The sequence below is a fragment of the Carica papaya genome, chromosome 6, assembly GCF_054855325.1.
Source record: "Carica papaya isolate Zhongbai chromosome 6, ASM5485532v1, whole genome shotgun sequence".
Taxonomy (NCBI): Eukaryota; Viridiplantae; Streptophyta; class Magnoliopsida; order Brassicales; family Caricaceae; genus Carica; species Carica papaya.
In genome coordinates this window covers 33,250,272-33,273,841 of record NC_142314.1, presented here as the reverse complement: position 1 = coordinate 33,273,841, position 23,570 = coordinate 33,250,272, and the positions used below count along the sequence as shown (strand labels likewise).

Here is a 23,570-nt window from a genome sequence, read left to right as displayed (position 1 = left end):
TTAGGTACTTTGAGTCTGCTTCAGATTTCCAAATTAAGAAAATATAATTGACTATTTTTAGTAACTTTTTCCACTTACATTTTCTGCGTCGTCACTATAAACACATTATTTAAATATATTATGCCTCTTTCTCTCGTACTTCCTCTTTACTGTTGATCACAGCCTACAAGTTAGGAAAAGTCATGTTTACCAAATTCCAGATACTACAAACATGTAAGTATCTACTTTCATCCCTCTTCTCAGAAAGGACAGAGAAAAGACTGAATATCACTTCATGCAGCAAGGACCAAAATAATATCCATCCATTGCAAATCATAAGGGAAATTCAATCTACATCAACAAATGAACTATAATCAATATCCTGAAGGGTTATTTTCCCCAAATATAAATCACTGATGTGATCAGAACAGAGTGGTAGACACTTCCTTTGCAGACATTCATGGATTACACTCATCCCACTGACCCACTTGTCTTCATCCAATTGATTCAGGTGTAAATGGTTTTGCAGTGGCCGGACTCTGTACATACTAGTATCAGTTCTTCCACAGAAATGAGCACTACAAGAATGTGGGGGCTCATCACATGCTAACCTAATCAAAAACGAAGATAACAACCCATCCACAGGTTTGGGATCAGAAAGATTCCCATCTCCCATCATCTTAACCTCCCTTTCCGAAGGGAAATGCAGTTCTTCATTTCCATTCATATCAAATGTTCTCAAGTCTTTACCAAAGTGACTAATGGCTTCTTTTTTTGTAGATCCATGTTTTTCTGCTAATGTCAAAATACAGGAGAACCTCAGGTGATAGCTTACAATAATTTTGACCATCTTGAAGTTGTGGCAGCAACAAAAGAACTCAAGCCATCTTCTTCCAATACCTGCATACCATTTAATAATATCAGTATCTTCCAGGGCAAAAAGTATGCCGATAGGCCTTGGACGACCCATGTTGTTTGTGAACCCGACCATCTTAACAGCCTTCCTCACAAGTTCTATGGGTGCTGAAACTTTCATGCAGAGCCTTGTCAAATCATCCACAGTCCTCTCAACATATCTTTGCTCCTCTTCTTCAACTACTCTCCTTTCTTCATTCTCCAGTGTCCTTCTAGCCTTAGCCACTGTCAAATGCTTGTCCACCTGCTCTTGGAAGTTATCATAGGCATCTATGACATAATCTGGCAATTGATTTCTTATGTGTCTCAATGCGAGAAAATCCCCACTTGTAAGTAGTCGGTGCCAATTTGAACATTCCTCTACAGATCCCAAAAACTCTTGAACCACATCATCTGCCCAAGTCCTGAATATATCTCTAACTTCATTCTCTATTTGGAAATCAAATTTAAAGCCATTACTTTGCTTCATTTTCTTCAAAATGTGTTTAAAGATTTTCAAGCCTAGTTTCTTCCTATTCCTCTCACGAGCATTTTGCAGTTCTAAAGCCCTAACTTCCTTTTGCCTAAGATATTTCTTCCTTGCTCTAATTGCTTTCTCCGATAAAGGCTTACGCAAAACAGAAGGTTGGACAGCCTGCAGTTCCATACCTAAGAAGCTCATTTTCTCTGAAACTGCACTATGAATAGCCGTTTTTACTTTATCCACCTTCAACATCAATTCCCCGCCCAAATAATCCAAAACTCTATTCTTCAAGTCTATTGTTAACATTTTTGAATCGGAGGTTATAATCAATATCTCATCAAAGTACCTAACTGCATACATCTTCACTGGCTTATAGAAAAAATTAGATCTCCAATTTAGCTCATCTGTATCAATTTTCGGATTGTTCTGCGTCATCTTAAGACGCATTTCCTGAATTTCTTTATCAAACCTATCAAAATAAATATTAATCAAAATTGAAGACAGACCACATTCTTGAGGAAACCCCTTCCCCAAGTAACACCCACCTAAATCAATTCTTAGCATGCCACAGTCAAATAACCTCTTAATCATACAAATCAAAATCCCGTCCTCAATTTTTTCACCAATGAATAAACACAATTTATCTACATTATGTTTACTAAAACTTTGGTAATTAAAGGAAACAGAAAACCACCAACTAGGATTCTCTACATAATTCTTAAGGTACCTAATTGCAGTATGTCTTCCCATACCAACACGCCCACCATAAGAGAAGGTCACAAACCTCTCATCATAAACAACTTCAAGTACCATCCGAATAGCTTCAATCAAAACCTTCAATTTTAAGTTAGGCAAAACCAGAGACTTGCCTCTCTCCTTTCCTTCAAATTTGATGCAATGAGACTCAATATCAAACGCGTTTTCTCTGATTTCACGACCCATTTCCTCGATGGAGAAGCACTTGGAGACAGAGTGAAGAAGTGATGAGTGAGAGGAGAGAACATTGGCCAGATTTTGGCAAGCAGTCAGAAGGACAGAGGGTAAACAGATGACTTTTTGAGTAAAGTTGGAGAAGCTGCCATGAGAATATTGACTGAGAACCAGGGCTTTGAGCTGAGGTTTAGTCAAGGGTTCAGTTGGGTTTGGGTTAGAACTAGAGATTATCGGAAGAGATTTTGAGTATGGTTTGAAGGAAGAAGAAATCGAGAGCATGATATCATATCTTCTGGTTCTTTTCAGATTCATAAGCATTGAAGCAACACAAGAGAAATAAAGCAGAAAACAATCTGACAGTAGATAGAACATGTGCCTGAAATGCAATAGAAAAGACATCCAAAAGCTTCAGTCAATCATTTATTTAAAAGCCTTTCTTAAATTGAATTATTTGAAGTTAACAAAGTCAAATTTAATTACCTTTCACAGTTCAGCACTTGGATGGTTGAATAAAATAGCAAACTTCATTATGTGCAATATCCTTATCCTTTCATCTGTTTGGAATAAACTGAGTAAGAAATTAAATGATCCTTTTAACATAACCATATATTTTTCAGTGCATAAAAGTAGAGTAGTCCAAATACTTATGGCCCATTAGGGAAATTTTCATTAAATTCTTATCCTACGATTTATACTTGCTATAAACATATCTTTTATGTTCCAACATATTTTCTGTGTATGTATGACGATGCCATTTCTTTTGGCATATAAAACAAGATCATTATTTTCACAGTTGAATCTTTTTGCCGCTATTTTGTACTTTTTAGGAAACAGAATTCCAGCTTATATTCCCTCAAGCAGTATTTAGAATTTGATCAAGGAATTCAACCTAGGGTAGAAATAATTCAAGTACACAAATTTGATCTCATTCTACATACAATAAGTGTGCTAATAATAAAGTAGAAAACAATTGAATAAAAATTAAATGAGAATTGAGCCAGAGACATTAAATCAGTGAAAAATTCAATATGCATGTCTACAAGTCAGTCCAAGTTAATGCCATCAAAGAAACCCTCAATTGAAAAGATAAATAGTAATTATGGTCTTATACCAACAGTTTACCCCAACCTCATATATTGAATCTTGCTTTGTACCCCAGGATTTTCGTGACGTGTTAGAAAGCTACAAAAATTCCATAGCCACCTCTTTTGGAATTGTGATGTGGTTTGCAACATCTGGACATGTTTGTTTGATACTTTTGAACTTTCTAGGTATACGCTTCTCATATTGAGGCATCCATTTCTTTACTCTTTGTAGGAGGAAAGGAGGCCAAATCTTTGTAGCATAGGGCCCTTTTAGCTGCATTGAGGATAATTTGGTTAGAGAAAAATATTTCCCAGATCATTCTTCCCCTTATTGCTTCTTTAGAACAGGTTATCTTTTTAGGTCTCAATGTGGGTTAAAGCGCATGGGCATTTCAAAACCTAGTTTTTGTCTGTTCTACATAGAGATTGGTCAGCTCTTTATTGATTTTTCTTGCTTCTTCCCTCCTCTTTTTTTTGTTCTCTTTTTTTTTTTGGTTGATTTTGTCAGTCCTCCATTGACGCACTTCTCTTTCTGTTTTAATAAAGCTTCTTTATATATATATATATATAAACCAAAACCCAAAAAATAACCACATTTCGCATGGTCTCTTGAGAACAAAGATCTCCTGTACTTAAAACTATATGAGCATGATATAAATATGCAAGTGTTAGTATAAAAAACCTAAAAGTCACACTAGCAGCAACTGAAAACAGCAGGATAACAACTTAAAAAACAGAAACCTTGAATCAGAAATTGTCCCTATTCAATTCTCAACAGCAGGATAAGCCAGTACAACAAAAAGTCCACTTCAAGCATTATGTCAATCATAAGGCACATATATTTATCCTGCTGGAAAGGTGCAACACTTTCAAGGATACTAGAATTTCAAAGGAACATTTACTCAAACAGTTTGGGGGCGAACATCAGTTTACGCACCATGCGAGGGTCCAACTTTCGTCTATCCTTTACTAAAAAATACGCAAAACCTAAGATCATCGCTTATGAACAATACGCCTAAGATATAAGTAAATTCCAAAAGCTCATTTTGGTCATGCGTATAAAGAAACCAAGATTTCACCACTCCACTGTGCCAGTTTACAAATCAAATTCAACATAACTAAATCAGATTTGCTGTCTGAATCAAATGAATAATAGTTGCAACCGAATCTAAAATGAAAATAACTTATCTATTCCTTTTTATCACGCTATTTCCATGCACGGCCTGTTAATCAACAAGCACTGCAATTAGAAACTTAAGTACGTATTCGAAAGAATGAGAGTAAACCGATCCCTGTACCTTTTGGAAGCATTAACAGGACTGCCGCAAGACATGTATGAAAGTGAAGAAATATAAGGAGTTTAAACCAAGCAGGAGCACCCCTCTATTAAAGATAGAGCCTTGGCCCTAGTCTTCCACAAGCAAAGCCATACATCTTGTTTTGCTACTACCGCTAGCTAAAGAAAAGGCAAGCAAATCCGGATATTCGTTCGATAAGCCCAGTACAGTAGAGAGAAAGACAGCCCTCGTGGTGGGGCTTTGGGTTTGTAGATCGTGCAATGAAATTGGACAGACAAAATTTAGAAATGAAGAACACATTTTTTTTTTCTGGAATAGATAAAAAGGATCCGCGCGCGGCTCATCTTCTCGTCAGAACGCCATGCGGATTGGATTCTGGGAAAGTTAAGGAGAAACCAATCCTGGAAAATTCCTCAAATCTCCTCCTTTTATCGCTCTCCTCTTCCAAGAATCTCTTCTCCTCAAAGTTTTCTGCCCCGTGTTACTGAAAATTCTGGAGTATTTTTCCGGCGTCTCGTGTTTTTCCCGCGCACATTGTAGTCGTGAAAGGGGGGATTAGCGTGGCAAGATTATGGGCTTTAGGCTTATTGGGCCTGGCTGGATATTTATTTACATCACCATTCTTAAGATAATTTTTTAAAAAAAAATCGTATATGCAAAGTGTCAATTTAAAAAATAAATATATATATATATATGATCATAAATATTAGTAATTTATTATCATATTAATTATTATTTTTAAATAGATATAAAAAAAATAAAAAATAAAAAATCAAGGTGGAAACTATAAGCACACATTGCATGCATGATTTAACCAACGTCAAACATCAATATAATATCATACAATAAGATAAAAGCTTATATTACAATGTCCGTGCTAAAATCATAACGTATATTATAAGCTTTTATCTAATCATTCATTAAAGTATACATTTGAAGGAAAATATGGAGCCAACAATGGTTATCTCACACACACACACACACACATATATATATCTTCAAAAATAATTTCAAAACCAAACTATATAGATGTAATCTAAGAATGACATCGGGATGGGTTCAAAACGTATTTTATTAAATTTTAAATTCGATTCGTACATTTAAAAAAGATATCCGAACTTATTTTGAATCAAAAATAAATTTAAATTTTTTTAATCTATGTGTTATTTTATACAAATTTAACATGATTATTTTATTATATTAATATAAATATAAAACATATTTGTTAATATATATAATAATAATATATGTTAATTATATTTATTAATATAAATATAAATATATTTTTACCCATAATGAGCCAATTTCCAACGAGTTCTAAGATGCCAAACCAGAATCGGCTTCCCCGACCTGACCCCTCTTCTCACTTTTAACAAATATATATTTAAAAATGGCTGACCGGCTACCGTCTGGCGGCCATTAAATTGACATTCAGAATTAAGTATTAATTTCGGCAAATGGCCATTTTATATTATCTTTTATTTTCTATTTAAAAAATTGAACTAAATTACCTTTTTTTTATATTTTAATTTTATTAATCAAATTGAACCAACTCAACTGTTTTATTGACTGTATAGATAACCTAATTTTGTTTTATCTAATTATACATACACACACATATATGTATTTGTGTATGTATTTATGTATTACTAATGGCAACAAAATCACTTAATTAGACCGGGCCCGGAGGTAGTTGATTTTTTTATTTAGACGCGGGCATGTCTAATTTATACTTCAAAAGTTTTACATTCTAAAAACATATACTTACTCCTTTTATTTTTAAAATGTTCTTTATAAATTAAATTTTAAAATTACCATATTACCCATATAAAATTTTTCTTTAATTAAAATATTAATCAAGTAATAAATTATATTTGAAAATCAATTTAATGAATATGCAGTGTAGAGAAAAAAAAAAAACCCCCCAAATTTATTTTTATGTAAGTAATAATGATCAATTAGTATAATTTTTTAAGAATATTACTTAATATATGATATATTTTTGCATGTACTGCACCAAATTAAAAACAAAATGTATGTTTTTAATTAAAATAATATTTAAATTAATTATTAATTTAAAATTCATCTATTTCTTCATGGTGGGACTCCAATATCTTTAAAAACAAGTAATATATGTATATAAAGAATTCAGTTGGAGTTCTTACACAGCATCTTCTATAGCAACTTTCAATTGATGTTGATTTATGTAAAAGCTCGGATCTCTATTAGGGATTTTGAATATATAACTCAATAATGATCAAATAAACAATACTGAAATTTATAATTTACCGAAAGCAAATAAAGTTTAGGGTTACATTTTTTGCACGTTTACCTAAATTGTCAAATAGGGTTGCAGAAATGTCCTTAAAACTTAAACATAAAAAATATAAGAAAAAATAAATATAATTAACTTTTACTCGAAACTGACAAAGCAGAAGAAACAATCTTTTAACTAATTTCTTGTTGTTTAAGATCCGAGTATTTGTCGTCTTAATTTGAAATAGTTAATAATAAAGGAAAACAAGTATGATTAACTTCTACTCGAAACTGACGAAGAAGAAGAGACAATCTCTTAACTAGTTTCTTATTGTTCAAGATCTAGGTCTGAAATGGTTAATAATAAATAAGTGAGCTACACTAATTTAGTAAGAATATCAACGTCTTACCACTGATATGGAATCAAAATGTTGTAAAAAATATAACATAATAAATGGAGCTCATTCTTAATAAAACTTGAATACTAGTGCATTCATTATTCGTTTAACTAAAAACGTTAGTATTTTCTCGACTCACTTGTAAATCCTCAAATGTCATTTATTAAGATAAGAATCAGAATAGCAATCTAACAGTATACATTTTAAAGACATATAACAATTAACCTTCTGTTATTTCCCAAAATTAAATTTCTTACCTCATTCATCTCTATCATTTTACATTTTTCCTACCGGTATTGCTGAGGATCTATAAAGATCCCCACTACATGTAGACACGAACCTTTTCTCTATAATCAAACGGTTGTCCTCATACCCCTGTCCGGTAATTAGTGCAACAACACACAGCTACCTCAATTTTTTCGTCCGATATGAACGTAATTAAAATAATTTCCTACCTCGTCTGGTATGGGACTTCTCAGTCTCGTACGACTAAGGGTAACGCCTACGGTAGGGTTCACCCTATGTACCAAATCCGTACACTCCTTTTCAAGACACCCAGTAAGCTCATTTCATTCAATATCATTAATTCACGCATATCTTTTTTTCTATTTACTATTTAGCCTTAAAAGACATGTATATATATATTTCAAGCAACACATGAGTATGAAATTCATATTTCAGAGTACGTGAGTGAAATAAACATCCATCATGCTGACAAAAACATATTCAATAGAACAACAAGACAACATAGATTAAGAAACTTTATCGCGCTAGCCATAGATTTAAAGCGAATGAATTAAAATAAATAGAACAGTAAATAGATAAGCATAATAAACGACTAAAGAAATAACTAATATAATTAAAATACAAAACAAGCATAGACTGACTGGTTACTAGCTCCAATGGCAACATGTACTTAATTAATTAAAGAGCCACCAATTATCTAAAATTTTTATTTATTATTAGTTTGACTTCAATTTAACCGTAACAAGAAAAAGGGGTGAGGGATTCTTACACTGGTTCGGTGTCCAACACACAGTCTTTTTCACTACAGTTCTTAGTTCTTAGATTTCTTGAATTTTTCTACTAAGATCGAAACATATCTCAAAATAACGAAAACGATAACAAAAGATAAAATCTCACGGGGTCGGGTTGGGGTTCTAGCGCGACGGTGCTATCATGCTCTGCCACCTGGTCCTCATTCTCCAACGGCTCCTCCTCTAAGTCAGGCCAGTTTCAGCTGGTTCTCAGTGAAAATCTATTTAAATCATGGTTATGAGATGTCTCTCTGCTAAAAGAGGGAAAAAACTAAAGTTTACCGGCGGTTTCGGCCTTCTGGTGCAGCAGCTCAGCTGAGCTCTACCATTCCTTCCTTGCGAGTTGCGGTTGTTTTCAGTTATTTTGTATAAAAAATGTGTTAGGCTGCCAAACGGCGGAGAAATGGAAAGAATGAGAAGAAAAATCGTGCACATCGGTGCATTTTGGGTCTCTAGTGCGACGGTGCTGACGTCCTCCAGTGGCTGAGCTTCTCTTCTAGCCGCCCTTTTTCTTCTTCTCATACGAGGTGTGTTTGACTAGAGTTAGGGTTTCAATTGGAAAAATGTTTAAATACCCCCTCCCTCAATTTGGGCCGTCCATCTAAGCTCACGTGGATCATCCTCAGTAGTTCGATCGTATTTATTAGGGAAACAAATCTGGACCATTCGATCAAATACGTGTGGGCAATCCGATCACACTTATCTAAAAAATCAATCTAGACCGTTTGTTCGCATGGGAGTGAACGCAGGCCGTTCAATTGCCTTGACACACGATTCGTCTGCATGGAGCCCATGTCAGCGTGTCTGTCATGTGGTGCGTTCTGACTCGTCATGTTGCTGACGTGGCTACCCTATGTGACCCATACTTCTCTTTTTTGCAATTTGACCCATGTTTTCAAACTTTTTTTTTTCAAATATACCCCCTCTTTACTTACAGTTACGCCTTACTTTCTAAAATTGTTTACAAATTCGTTCAAAATTCATATATCTAAAAATAATAATTAAAATTAAATCCTACAATTTTTATTATTATTTTAAATATTAAATTACATTATTTCGAGTCTAAATATCGGGTTCAAGATGTTACAACTCTCTCCCCTCTTAAAAAAATTTGGTCATTCAAATTGTTTGCCCCTAGTCAAATAATTGAGGGTACCTAGCCCTAAAATCTGATTCCAACTCCTAAGTGGTCTCATCTTGCGAGTGATTTTGCCATAGAACTTTGATAAAAAAAAATTTATCTACTGCGAAGCGCCTTACTCCTTTGGTCTAAAATACTAACTGGTACATCCTCATAAGATAAATCCCCTGAAGTGGAAGTGGCTTGTAAGATAAAACATACGAGGGATTAGAGTTACACTTGCACAACATCGACACATAAAAGACATTATGAACTCTGAATAGTTTTGGAAGTAGTACTAGTCTATATGCAGATATTCCAATTCTGTCCAAAATCTCAAAGGGTTCGATTAACTGATTATTCAATTTTTTCCTCCTTCCAAACCTGGTGATGCCTTTAAGGGGGGTGACCTTAATGAACACTCGATCGTCTTTCTCAAATTGTAAATCTCTCATTCGAGTGTTCGCATAACTCTTTTGTCTACTATGGACTATTTGAATATTTTTTCTGATTTTGGTAATCTTTATTATAGTCTCATATACAAGATTTGGGTCAATCAATTTTCTATCACTCATTTCTTCCCAACATATCGATGATCTATAGGGTCGACCATACAATTTCCCATACAGAGTTATACCAATACTTGCTTGATAACTGTCATTGTAAGTGAACTCTACCAGGGGTAAGTGGTCATCCAAATGCCCTTCGAAATCTAGAACACAAGCCTTGAATATATCTTCTAGTGTGTGGATAGTTTGTTCTAATTGTCCATCTGTTTGGGGTGGAATGTCATACTAAGAGATAATTTTATTCTCATTGCTTGTTGAAGACTTGTCCAAAACCTAAAATTGAACCTATGGTCCCTGTCTGATACCACTATCACAGACATTTCATGTAATCTGACTATCTCCTAAATATAAATTCTAGCTAACTTGTCCAAGGAATCTGTTATTTTGATAGTCAGGAAATTAGAGAATTTAGTGAGTTGATCAATAATTACTTAGACCACATAGTGTCCCGAATATGTCTTAGCTATCATGTTACAAAGTTCATGGTGATATATTCTCATTTCCATTATAGAATCGGCAGTAGCTGAAGTAGCCTGCCTGAACATTAATGCTCTGCCTTAACCTGTTGGCATGTGAAGCATTTGGAGATAAAATCAGTAATTTTCCTTTTCATCCTGCTGCACAAGAATCGAGGCCGCATGCTTTGATACATCTTGGTGCATCCCAGGTATGGCGAACTTCGAACTGTGAGTCTCTGTCGTAATATCTCTTTTTAAATCGTTATAACTAGGAACACATAACCTATCATGAAACCTAAGCAACCCATCTGCAGAGACTCGAAACTCTGAATTCAAACTCTGTTCTGTATTCTTTTTAAGAGTCATTGGAGTGAAATCGGTCAGTTGAGCCTCCTTTATTCTCTAGATTAACTTCGGTTGGAGTGCTAAGTGAGTTAGACATGTGGCTCTTTTTAAGTCTTTGAGTTGTATTTGTTGTGTAGTCTTTATCATCATGCATTCATAAACTAATATGTTAGCTAACATACCTGTATTCTTCCTGTTAAGGGCATCAGCTACCAGATTACCCTCGTCTGGGTGATATAAGATCTTACAATTATAATTCTTAAGGAGTTCTATTCAATGCCTCTGACGCATATTGAGATCCTTCTAGGTGAAAATATGTTTTACGCTCGTATGGTCCGTATAGATTTAAAATGTTTTCCCATATAAGTAATGACACTAGATTTTCAAGGCCTGGATAATGGCGGCGAGCTCCAAATTGTGGGTGGGGTAATTCTTATCATAAATTTTTAACTGCCTAGACCTATAAGCTATAACTTTCTCGTGCTGCATCATAACACAACTCAACTCTTAGTAGGACGCGTCACTGTATATTTTATACCCACCTGTACCATTCAGTAGAGCTAACACTAGTACGATAGTCAGTCGTTTCTTGAGTTTTGTAAAGTTCTTTTCACATTTTTCTTTCCACTCGAATTTGATATTTTTCTTTGTAAGTCGTGTCAGGGAGGCTACTATACTTGAGAACCCTTCTACAAATATACGGTAATAACCTGTCATAGCAAAAAAACTTCTAATTTTCTTAGCCGATGTCAACTGTTTCCAACCCATTATTGCATCAATCTTGTCAGAATTTACTAACACTCCATCTTTCGATACTATGCGTTATAGGAAGGAAGTCTGCTCAAGCCAGAATCCACACTTACTCAACGTTGCATATAGTTTCTTTTTCTTATGAACCTATAAGACCTGAGTTAGATATTGCACGTATTTCTCTCTACTCTTAGAGTAAACCAGGATATCATCAATGAAAATTATGATAAACTGGTCCAAAAATGGCCTGAAGATTCTATTCATCAAATCTACAAAAAATTGCATGCACATTAGTTAATCTGAACAATATAACAAAGAACTCATAATGCCCATACTGGATCCTGAATGTCGTCTTAAGAATGTCTTCTACTTTGATCTTCACCTGATGGTATCTTGAACACAGGTTGATCTTGGAGAAAATCTAAGTACCCTATAATTGATCAAAAAAGTCATCAATCTTGAAAAGGAGGGTTCTTATTCTTAATTGTGACCTTGTTCAATTCTCTGTAATTTATACACAATCTTAGGAACCCATCACTCTTTGTTGTGAACGTAACTCCGGCACCCCAATATGATATGTTTTATTGGATGAACCTATTATCCTACAACTCTTTGATATATTTTCTCAATTGTTCTATTTCGACATGACTCAGATTGGGTTAGGTGTCAACCTAAAGATCAATGGTGAATTCAACTTCTCGATCTACTGGGAGTCTTGGTAGTTCGTAAAGGAATACATCTAGAAAATTTCGAACAACAGGCATATCTTGAATGTAAATCTCTTCCTTAGGTTTGCTTAAGGTGGAAAAGAATAGTTAAGTTAAAGACATTTGATAAACAATACAGTCACCATGTGTCAATAATATCTAAGATTTTATTAATTAATGAAAGACTCTTCGTTAGGAATGTTGAATACAAGCTTCTTGTGATAATAGTCCATAGTAGCGAGATACCGCTAACCGCTAACCAGTTTATCTTTGTAATTACATCAAAATCTCTCGTATCAAGTGCTATTAGATCTATGCTCAATTCCCCACCTAATATCTCTATGATACAAGCTTTGTATATAACATTCTCCAGTAATATTCCATTTTCAGGTATAGTCACCAATAATATATAATCAAGACATTTAGATAACACATTTAAATTTTAAGTAAAAGCATATGAAACAAAAGAATGTGAAGCATCAGTATCAATCAAAATATGTGCAAGGTATTTACAGATAGTATACGTACTTTGTATCACATCTGGGTTGGCTTCAGCCTCTTGCTGGGTAAATGTATAGACTTTGTCTTAGATTTGGGTCTGGTCTGATTCTGATTCCTCGGACACTCTCTTATGTAGTGCTGGACACTCCCGCATATGCATCAAGTGTTGTTGAGGCAGTAGCAAGATCGGTCTCCATGATCATTGCCATAGTGTTGGTAAATCTTACCGCATCCTACTATCAGGGCCTGAGGAGGAGCCTAAGGTGCGGGTCGAGGTCTCTTGTTATGCTAGTTCAGTGCAGTAGGTGTTACCCTGCGATGGGGAACTAGGGGCCTAGAGTTGTCCACCACTGAAGGAAAGATGTGCAAATTTATCTCCATTAACTGTGCATTGGCCAAGATTTTCGAATAAGTGTCAAGCCCAAATATATATAGTTGTTGTCTTATCTCAGGGCGAAGACCCTATTCAAACCTTCTAGTCTTCTTACCTTCATCTGTCATGCTCTCAGAGGAGTATCGGCCTAACTCTAGAAAATTCGAGCATATTCTGATGCTGACAAATCTCCTTGAACCAAATGTGCAAACTTCATTTTTTTCAGATGTCGAAGATGTTCTGGAAGATACTCAGCATTGAAGGCTGCCAAAAATTGTTCCCAGATGACTAGAGTGGGTAGAGTAGCCTGCTAAAGTTGCCATCAATGCCCTACCTCACATACGAGCATGTAAGTGGCAAAGAAAACCTTATGTTTCAGAAACCATCCCAAGAGTCGCGAAAGCCTTCTCTGTCTCTACTAACCAGTACTTAGTTTCTTCAAAAGTGGATACCCTTGTAAAAGTTAATGGATTAAGTCTCTTGTACCTCTCAATGTAGGCTGGGTACATTATAGATGGAGCTAGGTCATACTAAAGGGGAACTGGATTATGCTGGGGAGGAACTGGGTGGCCTTGTGGCGGTACTGGATTGAATGGTGGTGGCATCAGATTATGCTGCAGCGGTGTCGAATGATACTATAGAGGAGTTGGGTTGTACTGTGAGGTATTGAATCCTCTCATTGTGGAGGTGGCTCGTACTGTGGTAGGGGTAGAGGGGAATTAGACAACTCCCTTATCTATTTCTTGGTCTGTTGAGCAGAAATGAGTCTTTTAAATATCTCGAAAAGTCGATCAACATCCATTTGAAGCGATCCCTCTCAAACTGCTCTATTTAGCGAGGGTCTTCATCTCCTCATATTCTTTTACCTACATTTCATAACAATGGTTTGAGATTCGGGTTGTATTAAATTTACTCTAACCCTTATGTGCAATGAATAGTTTCGAGGAACGTGGCTTTAATACCAACTATAAAAGTCCAGACCTCTACTAGGGATTCTGAGCATATAACTCAGTAATGGTCAAATAAACAATACTAAAATTTATAATTTAGCTTAAGAAAATAAAGTTTAATGTTATATTTCTTCTACGTTTACTTGAATGCCCAACAGGGCTGCGAAAATGCCCTTTAAATTTAAATGGAAAAAATATAAGAGAAAACAAGTATGATTAACCTCTACTCGAAACTGACGAAATAGAAAAGATAATATCTTAACTAGTTTCTTGTTGTTCACAATCTGGGTCTTTGTCGTCTTAATCTGAAATGGTTAATAATAAAGGGGTGAGCTACACTAGTTTAGTAAGAATATCAATGTCTTACCACTAATATAGAAAATCAAAGAGTTGTATAAAATATAAAACAACTAATGGAGCTCATTCTTAATAAAACTCGAATACTAGTGCATTTATTATTCGTTTTACTAAAGTCGTTAGTATTTTCTCAACTCACTTATAAATCCTCAAATGTCATTTATTAAGATAAGAATCAAAATAGTAATATAATTGTATATATTCAAAAAACATATAACAATTAACTTTACTATTTTTCAAAATTGGATTCCTTACCCTATTCATCTATATCATTTTACCTTTTTCCTACCAGTGTCATTGGGGGTCCATAGGGATCCCCACTATACGTGAACATGAATATTTTCTCTATAATCAAACGGTCGTCCCATACCATGTCCGGTAATGGGTGCCACAATACACAACCACCTTAATACCTCGTATAGTATGAGCATAATTAAAATAATTCCCAACTTCGTTTGTTATGGAGCCGTCAATTATCTAAAATTTCTATTTATTATTAGTTTTGTAGCGCCCGGAAAGGAGGAGGAAAAAAAAAAAAAAAAAAAAAAAAAAAAAAAAGGGGGGGCCACGTCAGCAGCCACGTCAGCAGGCCCGGTCAGCAGTCCCGGCCAACCGGGGCCTGCCACGTGGCAAGATCGCGTCACTCCGAAAGGAGCCACGTTGGCGATCCGCGTGGGTGCGATCCGACGGCCCAGATCAATCACGCGATCGGACGGCCCAGATTCAAACGCACGGACGGCCCAGATTCAATCAAAAACGAACGGCCCAGATTAAAACGAAACGAACGGCTGTGATCAAAAGGCAAGGGGTTATAAATAGAACCCCCACACCAGACCAAAAACCCTAGCCGCCAGCCGCTCGCCGGAGAAGACGAACCAGAGGCCGACCGCCGCCACCCGCCGCCACTCGCCGCCGCACCGGGGAAATTTCCGACCGCCGATCGAGGTAAATTTCATACCCCCGACTCGTTTTTCCCCACTGATTCCTCCTATGGCCAAATCGAAGCCGAAATCCCGGCCAAACGGCCGGAATACGCGGCCGAAGCCCAGCGGCGCCGCCGCGCCCCCTCTCAGTTTTTGCCTCCGACGAGGCCCTTCTCGGCCTCCGTTCGATGCAATTTTTATATCACCGTGATCACCATTCTTTTCTCTACAGGTTGACCGAAGCCAAATCACCAAAACACGAACTTCGCCGGAGAGTCGCCGTACCCGAGAGCGCCGCCGCCGGTAAGCTCCGCTTTTTCGTGATTTTTTTGGCCCCCTGAGGGCCCTAGGGTTGTTTTCTGACAATGACCAATGCGAGTGTGGCCGAATTCGGCCAAAAACGGCCGAAAACAGTCAACCCGAGGCGAATCGCCGCCGCCAGCGGCGGCGCCGTCGCCGGAGCACGGCGGAGCCGCCGTGCCGGAGTTGCGATTTGGGCCAAAAGAGGCCCTGGGCCTAATTTGGATTTTTTTTGGAACACGTGCAGGTACTGTTAGCGTGTTTCAGTTCCCCGGGAAAAATTCAGGGAAAATTAGGGACAGCCTGCAGGCGCACTGTGAATCGTATTCGGATCCCGAAAACAAGTAAGGACCCCTCACCCTATTTCCTATCACGGTATTAAAGTTCAAAATGATAAAACAGTATTTCTTGAATTAACGCATGTGTGAAATTGCTTAAGGTTGCTAATGGAGCCCGAGTCTAGTGTGATTGATGATTTACTGTTATTTGGCCTGTTTACAGCTTTAAATGCAAAATGAGGTTTGATGTGTTCATTTTACAGATTTGTGTGCATGTACTACGTTTTTATTAATTATGGGTTGAATGACTGAAAAACTGATACTGTATGTTGTCTGTTGGGTATGAATTACGATTTGCTTGTTTAAATGTGAATTGATGATGCTGATTGAGGAAAAGGAAAAATGAAAGATTGTGTAGACTGATAATTGTATTATGGGGGTCAGCCTGACTAGATATCCTGGGAGATGGTGGACGGACCGGGTCCGTAGGGAACCCTACCGGGATTGTGGTCTCACATGCCGGACGGGGTATGGAGATCTTATGGTTTTGGCGCCCATACCGGACGGGGTATGGGGACGGCCCGTTTCACCCTCATACCGGACGGGGTATTGAGGTTTATGGTTTTGGCGCCCATACCGGACGGGGTATGGGGACGGCCCGTTTCACCCTCATACCGGACGGGGTATTGAGGTTCATGGTTTTGGCGCCCATACCGGACGGGGTATGGGGACGGCCCTGGAAACTGATTATGAATGTTAAAGGTTAACGGGTAGCGGAATCCCTATGGACCCCCACGGATACTAGTAGGCTGGTAAATGAGAAAAAAGATATGTTGTACAATGATTGAATTACAAGAGGCGTGATAAGTGTTATGTTTTACAGCTTAGATTATTCAATGATTATGATAATGTTATTGTTTTTCTCATATTGTTTTCATAAATTCCACCAAGGTAAGTGGATGGTAAAAGTTTTATTATTGATAAAAGGTTTTGTTGTTAATAAACGAGTTTATTGTAAATTATGCTCCATTGGTCTTTTTGTGGTTTTCTACCCACCTTTATCTCCGTGACGGTGAGATATCGTGATGTTCTTACTGGGCTAGTGTAGCTCACTCCTTAATTAACCATTTCAGATCAGGAAGACATGGTTCCCGAGCCCGTTCCGCAGGAGGACGACGAAGGGGATGCCTAGAGACTCTGTAGTCATACGCATAGTTTATTTTCGAGTTTTCTTTCTTAGTTAGTTTAACCTTTTATATTTTAAGTACGTTTGTTTGGTTTTTCGTGTAAGGGATGTTAACTGAAATTTTGATCTCGCTTCCGCATTCGATATATTTAAATACTCATTTCATTTTAATATTTACCGGGGCCGTTACAGTTGGTATCAGAGCCGCGTTTCCTCGGACCCATCCCTTACACAATAGTGTCTTAGATAAATACTCACCGATATATCGTTACTCAATCATTCCTTATGAATGCAAGTACACGGGAATGAGGAGAGGAAGGCCCCCACTAAACCGAGCGGCTCAGGATAATTCGCTTCGGGAGAATCTTGACAGACTGTATGAGATGGTGGAGGCTCTCGTAGCTGCCCAGCGAAGGCAAGAGGAGAGAAGGGAGTTACCCGGACCTCCTCCGCTAGCGCAGGTTGAGCCCCCGCTACAGCAGGCTGATCCCGAGCCACCCCGGCAGGAGCCTGTTCCTCCACAGTACCACCCGGCGCCACAGCCGCGGTACGACCCTGTACCACAGCCACGGTACCAGCAGGCGCCGCCACAGCACATTCCAGTACCCCCACCACATCAGCAGGTTCCACCACAAGGTCCCCCAGTTCACCCTCAGCCGGTCCCAGTCCCTCTACCCCGGGACCCTGCTCCTTCCTTGATCGACCCCGGCTTCATAGAGAGGTACAGGAGACTGAACCCTTCTACCTTCTCAGGGGGATCCTCGTTCGAAGAAGCCCAATACTGGCTGGCAGAGACTGAGAGAGCTTTCGAGACCTTGGGAGTAATTCCTGAGCAGAGGACTGCCATTGCCTCCTACATGCTGGTAGGGGAAGGGGTACGCTGGTGGGAGCTCAAGCGGGCCACCCTGCCTGTACCAGTTACTTGGGAGCAGTTCCTAGCGGCCTTCCATGCGGAGTATCTCCCTAAACACATCCAACATTTAAAGGAATTGGGATTTGCTCAATTGGTCCAGGGTAATATGATAGTGTCGGAGTATGCCCACAAGTTCCTGGAGCTGGGCCGACATGCCCCGGAGACATTGTTGGATGAGGGCCGAAAGGCCAGGAAATTCCAGTGGGGTCTCCGCCCGGCAATCAGACAGCACTTGTTGGTGATGGAGCTCGAGACATATTCGGCAGTCCTGGCAATGGCGCAGATCATAGAAAGGAGCTTCGACACCCGCCCTCAGCTAGCGGGAAGTTCCCGACCTTCAGCCCCGCTCCGCAGGCCAGCGCCTACCATGCCGGTCCAACCCAGCAAGAGACCCAGGCCTGCCGCTCAGGGCCCTCCTCAGGCTATGGGGGCAGCTCGTGAGAAGATCTGCCAGTACTGCGGCAGGGATCATGGGGACCGACCCTGCTACCGCCTCAACAACACCTGTCGCATATGCGGCAGTGCCCAGCACTATGCGAGGGAGTGTCCTAGGAACCAGAATCAAGGGAGGCCTCCAATCCAGGGCAGAGTTTACAACCTTACCCAGAAGGATGCCGATGCAGACCCGGACGTGGTACATGGTAAACCCAAGAAGGAAGTTTGTATCCAAGAGATTCCAGTAGTCCGAGACTTTCCAGACGTATTTCCGGATGAACTGCCCGGTCTACCAGGGGACAGAGAGGTCGAGTTCACCATAGACTTACAGCCAGGAACCCAACCCATCTCGGTAGCTCCTTACCGAATGAGCCGCATTGAGATGGAAGAGCTAAGGAAACAAATCACTGAGCTACAAAACAGTAGCTTCATTAGACACAGCATTTCCCCATGGGGTGCCGGGGTTACTTTTGCAAAGAAAGGAGATGGAACGTTGAGACTGTGTATTGATTATAGAAGGATAAACAAGGTAACAATTAAAAACAAGTACCCTCTCCCCCGGATTGATGACCTTTTCGATCAGTTGCAGGGTGCACAGGTCTTTTCTAAAATAGATCTACGATCAGGTTACCATCAGGTAAAAGTGAGAGCAGAAGACATCCCCAAGACGGCATTCCGAACCAGGTACGGACACTATGAGTTCCTGGTTATGCCGTTTGGGCTAACCAACGCCCCGGCCATCTTTATGGACCTAATGAACAGAATCTTCAGAGAGTTCTTGGATAAATTTGTCATCGTGTTCATCGATGATATCTTAGTCTACTCAAAAAGTAGAGAAGAACATGCTCATCATCTTGCCCAAGTCCTCCAGGTACTCAGGGAAAAGAAGTTGTATGCAAAGTTGAGCAAGTGTGGATTTTGGCTCGAGCAAACCGCCTTCCTAGGACATGTTATATCGAAGGAAGGGGTGTCGGTGAACCCCGAAAAGGTTGAAGCGGTACTTGGTTGGAAAAGGCTGACAACAGTTAAGGAAATTCGCAGTTTCCTAGGGATGGCGGGTTATTACCGCCGGTTTGTCGAAGGGTTCTCCAGTCTAGCGGCCCCTCTAACCCGACTCACAAAGAAGAATGCAAAGTTTGATTGGAATGAGAACTGCGAAAGGAGTTTTTCAGAATTGAAGAAGCGACTGACTACTGCACCCGTGCTGGCTCTACCGAGTGGATCAGGAGGGTATACAGTTTATAGTGATGCCTCCTATCTGGGCCTGGGTTGTGTCCTGATGCAGCATGGAAAGGTTATAGCATATGGGTCTAGACAACTAAAGAATCATGAGAAGAACTATCCTACCCATGATTTGGAGCTTGCCGCAATCATACACGCCTTGAAAATCTGGCGCCATTATTTGTATGGAGAGACCTTTCAGATCTACACCGATCATAAGAGCTTGAAGCACATCTTCACTCAGAAGGATCTCAACATGCGTCAGAGAAGGTGGATGGAACTCCTCAAGGACTATGATTGTGACATCATATACCATCCAGGTAAGGGCAACGTAGTAGCCGATGCCCTCAGTAGGAAGAGTGCAGGCACCCTAGCCCATCTGATGGTTTCGGAATGCAGGTCCATTGGGGCTACGCAGCAGGTTCGACTGCAAGATCTAAAGAGGGCCACATGTTTGAGCCACCTAGCAGTCCAACCCGAGCTAATCCAAAGAATAAAGGAAGCCCAGTCAATCGACCCCGCCCTAGTAAACCGCAAGAAGGATGCAGAACAGGGAGTGAACTCAGAATTTCAGATCTCTGCCGACGGATTGATTCGTTTCAAGGACAGAATGTGTGTCCCAGACGACAATGAATTAAAAAGAGACATCATGACAGAGTCCCATAGTTCAAGGTTCGCCATGCATCCAGGAAGTACAAAAATGTACCAAACTATGCGACCCCGATTCTGGTGGAATGGGATGAAGAGAGATATAGCCGACTTTGTATCTAAGTGCTTGGTATGTCAGCAGGTCAAAGCAGAACATCAACGCCCAGGGGGGTTGCTTCAGCCTTTACCGATTCCAGAATGGAAGTGGGAACACATCACCATGGACTTCGTATCGGGACTACCCAAGGCACGATCGAGACACGATGCCATATGGGTAATTGTTGACCGACTCACTAAGTCTTCCCACTTCCTGGCCATCAGAATGACTGATTCGTTGGACAAGTTGGCAAAAATGTATGTCCGGGAAATAGTCAGACTGCATGGGGTCCCAGTAACAGTGGTATCCGACAGGGATCCCAGATTCACTTCTCGGTTTTGGAATAGTTTCCAGCAAGCTATGGGAACAAAGCTGTCCCTCAGTACTGCCTTCCACCCCCAAACCGATGGACAATCAGAGAGGACAATCCGTACGCTGGAGGATATGCTCCGAGCTTGTGTCCTTGACTCCGGAGGCCATTGGGACGACCATCTACCCCTGATAGAGTTTGCCTACAACAACAGTTACCAAGCAAGCATCGGCATGGCCCCATACGAGGCGCTATACGGGCGTCCGTGCAGGTCACCGATTTGTTGGGAGGAAGTGGGCGATAGAAGATTGTTTGGCCCGGATTTAGTGGAAGAAACCACGTCCAAGATAGTTAAGATCAAGAAGAACATCCAGACAGCTCAGAGTAGGCAAAAGAGCTATGCTGATACCCGGAGGAGAGACCTGACCTTTGAGAAAGGTGACCGGGTGTTTCTTAAAGTCACCCCCTTCAAGGGAATTAGTAGGTTCGGCAGAAGGGGAAAATTAAACCCCAGATACATTGGACCCTTTGAAATCTTAGACAAGATTGGTACCACTGCCTACAGACTTGCACTGCCCCCTGAGCTCTCCCGGGTTCACAATGTGTTTCATGTATCTATGCTGCGCAAGTACAATCCGGACCCTTCTCATGTCGTGGCTCATGAACCGCTCTCACTCCGAGAGGACTTGTCTTATGAAGAAGTACCGGTCAGTATCACGGACCGAGAAAGCAGAATACTCCGTAACCGGGAAATATCATTTGTAAAAGTCTTGTGGCAGAACCACACGCCTAGGGAGGCGACTTGGGAGCTGGAATCAGAATTTAGGGCCCAATATCCTCATCTGTTTGATCAAGAGTAATGAGGCAAATTTGGGGACCAAATTTCTTTATGGGGGGGAGAGTTGTAGCGCCCGGAAAGGAGGAGGAAAAAAAAAAAAAAAAAAAAAAAAAGGGGGGGGCCACGTCAGCAGCCACGTCAGCAGGCCCGGTCAGCAGTCCCGGCCAACCGGGGCCTGCCACGTGGCAAGATCGCGTCACTCCGAAAGGAGCCACGTTGGCGATCCGCGTGGGTGCGATCCGACGGCCCAGATCAATCACGCGATCGGACGGCCCAGATTCAAACGCACGGACGGCCCAGATTCAATCAAAAACGAACGGCCCAGATTAAAACGAAACGAACGGCTGTGATCAAAAGGCAAGGGGTTATAAATAGAACCCCCACACCAGACCAAAAACCCTAGCCGCCAGCCGCTCGCCGGAGAAGACGAACCAGAGGCCGACCGCCGCCACCCGCCGCCACTCGCCGCCGCACCGGGGAAATTTCCGACCGCCGATCGAGGTAAATTTCATACCCCCGACTCGTTTTTCCCCCCTGATTCCTCCTATGGCCAAATCGAAGCCGAAATCCCGGCCAAACGGCCGGAATACGCGGCCGAAGCCCAGCGGCGCCGCCGCGCCCCCTCTCAGTTTTTGCCTCCGACGAGGCCCTTCCCGGCCTCCGTTCGATGCAATTTTTATATCACCGTGATCACCATTCTTTTCTCTACAGATTGACCGAAGCCAAATCACCAAAACACGAACTTCGCCGGAGAGTCGCCGTACCCGAGAGCGCCGCCGCCGGTAAGCTCCGCTTTTCCGTGATTTTTTTGGCCCCCCGAGGGCCCTAGGGTTGTTTTCTGACAAGGACCAATGCGAGTGTGGCCGAATTCGGCCAAAAACGGCCGAAAACAGTCAACCCGAGGCGACTCGCCGCCGCCAGCGGCGGCGCCGTCGCCGGAGCACGGCGGAGCCGCCGTGCCGGAGTTGCGATTTGGGCCAAAAGAGGCCCTGGGCCTAATTTGGATTTTTTTTGGAACACGTGCAGGTACTGTTAGCGTGTTTCAGTTCCCCGGGAAAAATTCAGGGAAAATTAGGGACAGCCTGCAGGCGCACTGTGAATCGTATTCGAATCCCGAAAACAAGTAAGGACCCCTCACCCTATTTCCTATCACGGTATTAAAGTTCAAAATGATAAAACAGTATTTCTTGAATTAACGCATGTGTGAAATTGCTTAAGGTTGCTAATGGAGCCCGAGTCTAGTGTGATTGATGATTTACTGTTATTTGGCCTGTTTACAGCTTTAAATGCAAAATGAGGTTTGATGTGTTCATTTTACAGATTTGTGTGCATGTACTACGTTTTTATTAATTATGGGTTGAATGACTGAAAAACTGATACTGTATGTTGTCTGTTGGGTATGAATTACGATTTGCTTGTTTAAATGTGAATTGATGATGCTGATTGAGGAAAAGGAAAAATGAAAGATTGTGTAGACTGATAATTGTATTATGGGGGTCAGCCTGACTAGATATCCTGGGAGATGGTGGACGGACCGGGTCCGTAGGGAACCCTACCGGGATTGTGGTCTCACATGCCGGACGGGGTATGGAGATCTTATGGTTTTGGCGCCCATACCGGACGGGGTATGGGGACGGCCCGTTTCACCCTCATACCGGACGGGGTATTGAGGTTTATGGTTTTGGCGCCCATACCGGACGGGGTATGGGGACGGCCCGTTTCACCCTCATACCGGACGGGGTATTGAGGTTCATGGTTTTGGCGCCCATACCGGACGGGGTATGGGGACGGCCCTGGAAACTGATTATGAATGTTAAAGGTTAACGGGTAGCGGAACCCCTATGGACCCCCACGGATACTAGTAGGCTGGTAAATGAGAAAAAAGATATGTTGTACAATGATTGAATTACAAGAGGCGTGATAAGTG

General features: G+C 40.6%; 1 protein-coding gene across 4 annotated transcripts; it reads right to left on the bottom strand.

The window, feature by feature from the left end:
• Positions 1-284: 284 nt before the first annotated feature.
• Positions 285-5,213, bottom strand: LOC110807799 (RNA-directed DNA polymerase (reverse transcriptase)). 4 transcript variants are annotated; one of them, XM_022033055.2, is made up of 3 exons: positions 4,674-5,213; positions 2,771-4,598; positions 285-2,666 (listed from the first exon to the last, which is right to left on the bottom strand). In XM_022033055.2, exon 3 carries the CDS (start codon positions 2,660-2,662, stop codon positions 326-328), a length of 2,337 nt encoding a protein of 778 aa, XP_021888747.2. In that variant the 5' UTR covers positions 2,663-2,666; positions 2,771-4,598; positions 4,674-5,213; the 3' UTR covers positions 285-325. The 4 variants fall into 4 exon arrangements, with proteins under 4 accessions (XP_021888747.2, XP_021888749.2, XP_021888746.2 ...); XM_022033057.2 differs by having other exon boundaries at positions 2,771-3,649; XM_022033054.2 differs by having other exon boundaries at positions 2,771-2,844.
• Between the last annotated feature and the right edge of the window lie 18,357 nt (positions 5,214-23,570).

Coding starts and splice junctions, on each gene's coding strand:
- LOC110807799 (XM_022033055.2), bottom strand. CDS start 2,662: ATGTTCTATCTACTGTCAGATTGTTTTCTGCTTTATTTCTCTTGTGTT.